Source organism: Heterodontus francisci, chromosome 6 (assembly GCF_036365525.1).
Source record: "Heterodontus francisci isolate sHetFra1 chromosome 6, sHetFra1.hap1, whole genome shotgun sequence".
Lineage (NCBI taxonomy): Eukaryota > Metazoa > Chordata > Chondrichthyes > Heterodontiformes > Heterodontidae > Heterodontus > Heterodontus francisci.
In genome coordinates, this window is record NC_090376.1 from 80,651,837 (window position 1) to 80,662,648 (window position 10,812).

Here is a 10,812-nt window from a genome sequence, read left to right on the forward strand (position 1 = left end):
ATTCATCTTCCCTTTAAGAGGTGAAGGCTAGCTTTAAGTGGTGTTAGCCATTCATGATATTGGTCCCCTGTTGACACATCCAGCCAAAGAACAGTATGGTTAGTGCTGGCTGGATGCAGAGATCATTCAATTGAGCAGGCAACACAAAGTTGGTGTGTTGCCTGCATTGCAATCAATGGGTGTGAGTTAATTGAGCATCTCAGTTCCTGCACCCATTCTCTGGGGCTTTCCAATTTCACCCCCACAATGTCCCCAGAGAATTATATGACAGTTACAGCAGAATTTGTCTACTTTTTTATTTTAAAATTCACCACACTTACACAGTTAAGAAACAAGAAATTTAATTTTGTTTTTCATCTGATACAAATGCAATTTAAATAAGAAGACAAGTTTTTCTTTACAAAGATAAATTAGAAATTTACATCACATACATTTACAAGTGTTAAAAAATGTTTTTGACATTTCTTCTGAAAACTGTAGAAGGTCCTGAATGTCTGAGTTTGACTTTCTCAGGTAATGTAAACCCCAAAACAATGTGGGATTCATCTGTACTAAACACAGGATGTGCTCAAGGGCGTTTGCAAAACAAACATTGAATAGTTAATAATGGAACGCAAACTGGCATTGAATAACAGAACACTTTGTATACATTCATTATAAGTAGGAGAGTGACTGTAAAACTACAGATACACTAATAAGTAACTAATCTTTCTCATTAGTTTTCTTCTCTTTTGAAAATACTTTACAATTACAGTGAAGCAGGGTTTCACTTACCTATTTATAGGAAGAATTATTGTCCAAGGACAAAAATGAACAAGTCAAATTTAAAATTAACTGCATCGTCAGCCCACAGAGCCAAATACAACAAATATACTGTAACATTCCTTTTGAGTTGTGTCTTTTCTGATTATATTCAATAGAAAATAGTATCTTTTGATCCCTCTGCATGTGTAGAGTTGATCATTCCATCATTCAGTTTGAAACCTACTTTCCCCAGTCAATTTCAAAATATACTGGCAGTTTCCAACACATATCATTTGCAAGCCTGTTTCTCTGTGAATTTTGAATGCTGAACATTGCAAAATATAACTAAAGAGTTGAGAAGTATGAAACACATGCAGGTAGTAGCATATTTTACTGGGGTTAGGAATGGCTCTAAGTCTGGCCCAAAGTGGCAACATACATTAAAATGATTGAACCACTCCAGGATTCATGTTGCATCCATTTTGAATAGAAAGTACTCTTCTGAGGGCTTTCCTTTCCTTTTAATAAGAAGTATACGATTGTATAAAAACAGAGAATGCTGGAAACACACATAAAGAGAGATAAATTATTACATTTCAAGTTAAGGGTCTCCCATTGAAGTGTCCTAATTGGCCTTTTCTCTTTACAGATGCTGACTGACACTGTGTATTTCTAGTACTTTCTGTTTTTATTGCAGATTTCCATCATGTGCAGATATTTGCTTTTATAATATAGGATTGTTTGGACTACTACATTCACGATATTCTCTTAATGGATCTTTATTTTTGGAGCCACAACATTAACCATTCTCAAAGAATTAATTATGATGATGGGTCTCTGGGAAGCCATTCATGGCAAAATACAGTAAATATCTTAAACTAATGTTGCCCTGAATGAAGCAGCTTGCAGTCAATCTGCATTTAAGGCACTGAGAACTTCAAGCACCTGGGCTCACGCTGACTAACATTTCTCCACACACAACAGTCTGTTATGTTTAAAGTGTTCATACACAAATTGAGATACACATATAAAGCCAGCAGGCAGTTTTTGTGCAGGAACATTAGTAAATAACAACCTATTTCAGTTTATGCAAAAATTGGGTATAGTGCACTGTGCTGTCTAGATTGCAATGCTGGGGCTATTGTTTGTGCTTCAACCACACATTCATATTTAGCTCCATGTTTCCAGTGTACAATATTTAATGACTATGTGAGGTGATTGTGTTGCTCTTCAACTGAAATTTATTTCAGTTCAAATATATCCATTTAGACATTGTAATGTTTATAGAGCATCACAGTTACTGATCTGAAGTTGCATGAAAGAACCATTACTCTCCTTTCTTTGGCTTACATACTCTGTTTTTCCAAAAGTACAATAAAAGCTATTAAAATATACTACAGAAAGATATTAGATTCCAAAATCTGGTAACACGATTATCTTCTTGGACCAAATAATGGTATGAAGAGTCACATTCTATTAGATTGTAGACTTAGGAAACATTTTCATTAGATAATGTACATTTTTTCCTAAAATTATTAAACTGATTTTCCTCGGCACTATAGGAGCATCCTCATTTATTTTGGACTTTCTAAAAATGATGTGAGTGATAAACTAGGCAAATTTCATTTGTGATGCTTTGAAATCCAGCTTATGTAAACACACAAAGAGGGACATTATTCCTTGCTTTTTCCAATGTTTACACATTTATACAACAGTTTCACTGCCTTTTGCTGGCTTCACCCAGCCATCTCCACGTTTATCTCGCTTCGTTCGACCAGAACTCACAACTCTGTTTGAACACTTTTGCCAAGTATGTAATGTCTTGGCAGACCAAATCCACATACCAGAAGTAATGCCCACCAACAAAGACATAAAGATCTTCAGCATCTCCACTGCTGTATTGGAATCATCTGCTGAATATTTGAAAAGATTCCAGTTTGAGATCTCATAAAAGTAACAGGCAATGACACAGGTGGCAGGTACTGTATACAGAATGGAAAAGACCCCAATTTTTACTATCAGTCTTTCCAGCTTGTCTGTTTTGGTCCCATCTTTCTGAAGATTAGATCTGATTTTGAACAAAGCCACTAGGCCAGCTGCAATGAACAAAGTTCCTATGACTAAATACGTGAATAAAGGTGCAACCACAAACCCAGTGACTGCATCGATGTTCTGGTTTCCAACATAACACAAGCCCGTGAGTTCATCAGCATCCACAAGCCGCATGATTAATATAACAATGGTCTTTACAGCTGGAATGGCCCATGCTGCAATGTGGAAGTAGGAGCTGTGCATCTCGATGGCTTCATGTCCCCATTTGAGCCCAGCAGCCAAGAACCAAGTCAGTGTCAATATTACCCACCAGATGGAGCTCGCCATCCCAAAAAAGTACATCAGCAAGAAAACAATGGCACATCCAGTATTTTTGAGTCCTTCTTGAATTAACACAGGTTCGGCGGCATCTTCGAAGTCACATGATATACGTTCTCTGCCTACTGTTAGCCTCACTATGTAGGCTATGCTGTAAATATTATAGCACATGCTCAGGAAGATGATAGGACGCTCTGGGTACGAAAATCGAGAAGAATCGATTACGAATGTCAGAACTGTGAAAGCTGTCGATAGAAAACAGAGACTGGCCCAAACTGCCATCCAAATGTCAGTGAACTCTTTCGCTGATCTACTGAACAAACCGACATCGTAACCACATTTAAGGGCACAAGTAAGGCTTCTCTTGACCCAGATATAATGATCCAAGTTGCCCCCCATGTTTTGGCACTCTTCTTCCGCTGAGATGGAAGTTTTGCTGGTATGATAGGGGACGTCCTCGTCTCCCGGCCCCTCCATGCACATGTAGTTGTGGTCGTTTTGAGGTGGAAATTTGCTGCAATTTAATGCCTCGGGCCAAAAGAAACCGAATTCCTTCAGGACCGGTTCACATCTCCGCTTCACAGACTGGCACATGCTGCCGCACGGGCCGATCGGGATGTCGATTTTCTCTGTGCACATCGGCACATAAACCGAACATAAAAAGAACTACAAAAAAAAAAGCAACTGATCAATCGAAAGAGTAATAACAAATAAACAACAGGTCTCGACTCAATTCCACTACCAATGATACTCACATTTACTTCTATATCGTTGTTCACACAATGTATTTCAATCGCAATCTAAGGAAGGCCATCGTTTTTGCTTTCACTTCTATGACCATTTCTCCGATTTTTCAGTGAACTGGCTGATTGACAACCAGAACAGTTTAACCATTTACCTGCCTAATGTGGGGTAGGGGCCTTTCGTCAATAACACAGATCAAAATTAGCCGCAGCATCGGGTTAAATTAAATGTCTTACTCTACTTCTTCAGAAAAGCGCCGAATAAACTACCATTTTCAATAAACCTGTGAGCATCTATGTGGAAAAAAGAGTGCGACTTAAATATAAATCATCTATGCAAACTCAACAGTAACGTGGACATAAAATGCTTTATCATCTAAACTACAGTTAGAACCCATCAGATACTTGCCCAATGCTGTCTTATAATTGCATATGTTCCAAGCAACTATTTGGCAGAAGGGAAGGGTTTAATTACCATCTAAGAATGGAAAAGCGCTTGAAGAACTACACGTCGGAAAGAAACATGGATCATCTCTTTAAAACAGCCTCTTTTGAGGTTTTTTAAAAAAATAAAACATACATGCATGTTAACATTTTCAATGCGTTTAGCTCTTTGTTGCATGAAAATTAGCTCATATTCCAAAAGATACACATTTTGGTGAACTTTTTATCTGCATCGTGGATATTCTAGTCCGCGCCATTTGAAATGAAGTCGTTCTCCTCCTACGCCCTACATCAATATATTTTAGGATTTAAGATAGTTATTGTCACGATCTACAGTAACGATCCACATTTTCTAATTTGTGTGGCTTTTCGGCTGTTGCTAAAATTTACGAACACACACCCGCTTGAAATAAATTCAATAAACGTGCCGCGCACTGACAATAAGAGCAGTGACTAAACGCGAAAATTCTAAATTAAATGTAATTCAATGTTACAAACCTGTAGTTGACTGGAACAGCCATATTGAATCAAAGGTGTAAAAGTTTGTAACTGTAACTCGGCGTCTGTTTGTAACTCATGACCCACTGGATTCGGCATTTTGGTCACATTGTATCCCAAGTTCTGGCACATTGAGATTTTGATGGGATCGCATCTCCGCTCGTCTTCGTCCCCATATCCTTTAACAGCTCCGAGCTTATATTGAAAGAAAGTTAAGCAAAGCGCCAAGAAATCCAGTGCCGAAAACCAATTCATCTCCTACAATTGTCAAGATTTCCTAATTCTGTTCCAGAAAAGCATGAAAAGCTCCAAAATAGAGCTGTTAACGTTTAGGATAAACAGATCAGCACGTTTGTCTTACCACAGTTCGATCATTTTAAGTCCACTTAATACTTGATCTTGCTTAACGACATTTCTTGTTACACAATCGATACAAGTTGAGTGAAATCGTAATACTGTCGCACCCGCGAACACGCCGTTAACAGAGCTTAGTCCAAACCATTTGTTTTGCAACCCAAAAAGATCACACATCTTACTCCCAACTACCCCCGCTGAAGGTTAAAAAAAACTCTTCCTTTTCAACCTAACATGATCGAGCGAGACGCTGCAATTGACATCTGAAATCACCACCCATTGAGCGTGTTCCCAAAGCAACCGCCAGTCAAAGGAGAGCAGGGAGGCGGGACTGGAGAGCACTTTAGATTGAGACTGAACCTTGGGCGAAGGGCCGAGACCCAATCCAGAGACCGCCCAGTTGATCGCCGCCCCATCTCATCAGGAGACTGCCTCTGGGGCTGTCATTTTATTCAGTGCTCTTTAAGTTCTCCAGATCACCAATGACAGTTTCGCGTTAGGGTGCAGAAATAACTCACATTTTCCACTCATGTGTCCCCCCGAGATATGCATAACCACATTCAAATCTGAATGAACATACCTGAGACAGTCAAAAATGATATTTACGGAAACTTGCTTTCGGAAGCGATCTCTTCTCTGTTGTTTCCGTCCCGTGCTCAATGTGGTTGACTATAAAAATGTTCATAACTTTGTATACTGAGCTAACTATTTAAGTAAAACTATGGTTACTATTGATTCTACGATGGGTATTGAAAAAATGAACCTTAAAAATCCCTGGCTTGTATTTCCCCACGGACTAAAAATGTAAATCGGTTTTGCCTTTTAATGCATGAAATGTGGATTTTAAATGCCTGCCGAGGAACTTTGCCCTTTGTTAAAGAAAATTGTCAGTTCGCAACCCCATGACAGGTGCTTACCATAGTTAGACCACGATGAAAATTCTGCACAAATGGATCAGATCAGGCTGGGAATAATCATGAAAAAATCATGATCATATAATATGTAAACAATGCCGACCTAAGACGATTTTTAAAGAGTTAGATCTATTCACAAGTGTTCTGTTTCAATTTTTTAATTCAATTCTTGGGACGTGGGCATCGCTGGCTAGGCCAGCATTTATTGCCCATCCCCAATTGCCCTTGAGAAGGTGCTGATGAGCTGCCTTCTTGAATGCAGTCCATGTGGAGTAGGTACACCCACAGTGGTGTTAGGAAGGGAGTTCCAGGATTTTGGCCAAGCGACAGTGAAGGAATGAGGAATATAGTTCCAAGTCAGGATGGTGTGTGACTTGGAGGGGAACTTGTAGGTGGTGGTGTTCCCATGCAACTGCTGCCCTTGTTCTTCTAGGCCAGTGTAGTCCAATATACTCGCCACTCACCACATACGGAGAATTGATGCTGTTCATTTTTAGAACCCACAATACTGAGTTGTGGTGGATATGAGTATGGGTATGAGAACAGATGAACCACTATTTGTCACCCAACCCTAATTGAGCGAGTAAGAATCAACCACATTGCTGTTAGACAGGAGTCACATATCGGTCAGACTGCGAACATCTTTATCAGAATATAGTTCAGTTGTCAGGTTTCTAATGACCTGGAAGCTGAAGGCCACTTGCTCAACCAAACAAGAAAAATAGTCCACTGTTTGTTATCTTCATTGTTCTCTGGGTGCCTCTAAATGACGATACATTTAGATCTGTGGGACCACTCTGTGAAGTGCTAGAGAGTAGGGCTGGCCTTCAGAAGAAGAGCGATCTGATTGGTCCTGAAATTTTCTTGGGGAATCTAGTGACACTGGGGATGCTAATTGAAGAATTTGGTTTTGTTGAGCTGGTAGTTGGTGGTTTTCACAAACCAGTTGAGGTGCATGAGTGACAGACAGTGCTGCATGGCTGCCAATGAGGATTGAAATGTGCAATTTTGGCACGCTGGATCAGAGCTGCAACATCCAAATGTGTTCAGCCTTTATCTTAATAGATCTGTTGAAACAAGCAATTGAAAGGAATAGGGTGCCATTAGCCTAAAAGGAGAGATTACAGGAGGTTGGCGATGACCTGAAGGTCTATTAAATGTCCTGATGCTGAGTTTGGAAATGGCAGGTGACAAAGTGTAAGCAAGGCAAGAGTCAGAGCACAGGAGCCAATATGCAAAGATTTGTCAATTATTTTCCCTCCCTGAGTCATAGTCATAGAGTCATAGAGAGATACAGCACTGAAACAGGCCCTTCGGCCCACCGAGTCCACGCCGACCATCAACCACCCATTTATACTAATCCTATATTAATCCCATTTTTCCCTCTCACATCCCCACTTTCCCTCAATTCTCCTACCACCTACCTACACTAGGGGAACCTTTTTACAATGGCCAATTTACCTATCAACCCGCAAGTTTTTGGCGTCCTAATGAGTCTCCTAATATATCAATTCTGATAAAATAGAGATGGTTTACTCTTGAAGAAACTTGTTTTTTGGAAATAAACTGGGAGCAGAATGTTAGAAACAGAACACTTCAATTCACAGATTGTTATCCCCCTCTGAGAGTGTATAGAGCAGGCTTGCTTTGCAAAATAATTGGATTGCAAAACCCTTTTGAAGCTGTTCTCCTGGCTCTGGCAGTGAATGTATTGGTCTTGATTGCTGATGGTTTAAAACATCAAACATTTTTCAAAAGATTGTGCATTTGTTATATTATATTGCATATATTTTGTATCATGTGGTGAACATAGTGACCTGATTGCCTCAAGTTTGGCAAGTATTGAAATCCTGTTGGACAACGCTGATCTAGGCAGTAGATTTCACAGGTTTGGAAGGTGCTGTTAAAGAAGCTTTGGTGAATTGCTGCAGTACATTTTGCAGATGGCACACACAGCTGCCATTGTGTGCCAGTGGTGGATGTAGTGACAATCAAGCAGGCTACTTTGTCCTGGGTGGTGTCGAGCTTCTTGAGTGTTGTTGGAGCTACATTCATCCAGGCAAGTGGAAAGTATTCCATCACACTCCTAACTTGTGTGTTATAGATGGTGGACAAGCACTGGGGAATCAGGAGGTGAGTTACTCACTGCAGAATATCCAGCCTCTGACCTGTTCTTTTAGCCACACGATTTATGTGGCTGGTCCAGTTACGTTTCTGGACAATGGCGATCCCCAGACTGTTGATGGTGGGAGTTCAGCTATGGTAATGCCATTGAATGCCATGGGGAGGTGGTTAAATTCTTTTGTTGGAAATGGTCATTACTTGACACTTGTGTGGCATGAATGTTGCTTGCCATTTATCAGCCTAAGCCTGTATTGTTGTTTGGGTCTTGCTGCATGCGGGCATGGACTGCTTCATTATCTGAGAAGTTACGAATGGTACTGAACACAGTGCAATCATCAGCGAACATTCCCACTTCTAACCTTATTACGGAGGGAAGGTCATTGATGAAGCAGCTGAAATGGTTGGGCCTAGGAACTCCTAAGGAACTCCAGTAGTGATGTCCTGGGACTGAGATGATTGACCTCCAACAACCACAACCATCTTCCTTTATGCTAAGTATGACTCCAACAAGTGGAGAGTTTTCCACTGATTGCCATTGACTCCAATTTTATTTGCACTCTTGATGCCGCACTTGGTCAAGTGTTGTCAAGAGCAGTCATTCTCACCTCACCTCCGGAATTCAGTTCTTTTGTCCATATTTGGACCAAGGCTGTAAAGAGGTGAGGAGCCAAGTGGTTTTGCTGGAACCCAAACTGAGAATTATGTGTAGGTCATTGGTGAGTAATTGCTGCTGGTTAGCATTGTTGACAACACCTTCTATTGCTTTGCTGATGATTGTGAACAGGTTAATGGGACAGTAATTGGCCAGATTGGATTTGTCTTGCTTTTTGTCAATAGGACATAACTGGACAAATTTCCACATTGTCAGGTAGATGCTGGTGTTGTAGCTGTACTGGAACAGATTGGCTAGGGGCATGGCTAGTTCTGAAGCATAAGTCTTCAACAGTACAGCTTATTGCCGAAGCCATTAGCCTTTGCTGTATCCAGTGCACTCAGATGTTTCTTGATAGCACAAGGAGTGAATCAAGTTGGCTGAAAACTGTGATGGTGGGGAGCTCAGGAGGAGGCAAAGATGGATCACCTACTTCGCATTTCTGGCTGAAGATGATTGCTAACAATTCAGCCTTGTCTTTTGCAATCATATGTTGCGCTCTGCTCTCATGGAATCTCTTCTTCCCATTAGTTGTGTAGTTGCCCACCCCTATTCACAACTGGATGTGGCAGGTCGGCAGAGCTTTCATCTGATCCTTTAGTTGTGGGATTGGCTAGCTCTGTCTACTGTTTAGCATGTATGTAGTCCTGTGTTGTAGCTTCACCAGGTTGGGACCTCATTTTTAGGTATGCCTGATGCTGCTCCTGACATGTTGTTCTACAGTCTTCATTGAACAGGGTTGATCTTCTCACTTGATATAATGATAGAATGAGGAACATGCTGGGTCTTGAGGTTACACATTGTTGTGGAATACAATTCTGCAGGTCCTGATGGCCCACAGTGATGGCTGCCCAGTTTTGAGCCGCTAGATCTGTTCTAAATATTTCAAATTTAGCTCAATGGTAGTGCCACACATGATGGAGAGTGTCCTCAGTGTGAAGATAGAATTTCATCTTCAAAAGGATCATGCAGTAATCACTCTTATCAATACTGTCATGGACAGATGCTTCTGTGACAGGTAAATTGATGAGGAAGAGGTCAAGTCAGTTTCTCCCTCATGTTGGTTCTCTCACCACCTGCCGCAAGCCCAGTCTGCCAGCTATGTCATCCAGAATTCAGCCAATACCGTCAGTAGTGGTGCTACTGAGCCATTCTCGGTGATGGACATTGAAGCCCCCCACCTGGAGTACATTCTGCACCCTTGCCACCCTCAGTGCATCTTCCAAGTGGTGTACAACATGGAGGAGTACTGATTAACTGAGGGAGGATAGTAGGTGGTAATTGGCAGGAGGCTTCTTTGTCCATGTTTTACCTGTGTTACAATCATCTGGTTCATGGTTTGTATTAATTTTCTAGAGTTAACTTTTATTTTGGGAATTGAGTTTTTTAAAATGCAAAACAAATGAAAATCCCTGGTTGAGAAGCTGAAAAACAAACCTAGGTTAGTTACAAATCAAAAGGTAGCCCATGTTTATTTCGTAAGTCATATTGGGAAGTATGGTGACCCTAAACAATGGGAGCCTCTCTGAACTTTTTGATGGAGACAGTGTGTTGGCAGATACGAGTCAAGGGTTTAAATTATTCATATGATTTGGAGTTGGAAATAATTAGTTTAAATTGCTATCTGGGACATCCCACATGCACCACATTGCTATGGAGATAGATGATGCAGTTGGGTTTTGATCTATGTGCTTGCAGATACAATCAGTCAGTTGGCTTTTGGGCAAGTAGTTGGCTTTTGGAAAGCTGCTGGCTTTTGGAAGTCAGTGGGACTCAGGAGCAAAGAGGCCATGAAGAACCAGGGGTATTTCTGTTTCGAGGCAGGCCTGTGCTCAAGCTGGGAAGTCCAGATTTGGGAGGTGATCTCATACCTCAGAAGACAGCTGAGAAATTAAGGAAATCAAAGTGAATTCCTAAGACCTGTAGGACACTTTGGATTGCTCCCAGGAGAAGTGAACAAATCACTAAG

At 40.8% G+C, this 10,812-nt stretch overlaps 1 protein-coding gene across 2 annotated transcripts; it reads right to left on the reverse strand.

Moving 5' to 3' along the window:
• Positions 1–324: 324 nt before the first annotated feature.
• fzd4 (frizzled class receptor 4) lies at positions 325–5,399 on the reverse strand. 2 transcript variants are annotated; one of them, XM_068033971.1, is made up of 2 exons: positions 4,800–5,399; positions 325–3,780 (listed from the first exon to the last, which is right to left on the reverse strand). In XM_068033971.1, exons 1-2 carry the CDS (start codon positions 5,052–5,054, stop codon positions 2,449–2,451), a joined length of 1,587 nt encoding a protein of 528 aa, XP_067890072.1. In that variant the 5' UTR covers positions 5,055–5,399; the 3' UTR covers positions 325–2,448. The 2 variants fall into 2 exon arrangements, with proteins under 2 accessions (XP_067890072.1, XP_067890073.1); XM_068033972.1 differs by lacking the exon at positions 4,800–5,399 and adding an exon at positions 3,870–4,317.
• Between the last annotated feature and the right edge of the window lie 5,413 nt (positions 5,400–10,812).

Coding starts and splice junctions, on each gene's coding strand:
- fzd4 (XM_068033971.1), bottom strand. CDS start 5,054: ATGAATTGGTTTTCGGCACTGGATTTCTTGGCGCTTTGCTTAACTTTC. Junction 3,781..4,799: donor GCTGTTCCAGTCAACTACAG/GTTTGTAACATT, acceptor TTTTTTTTGTAG/TTCTTTTTATGTTCGGTTTA.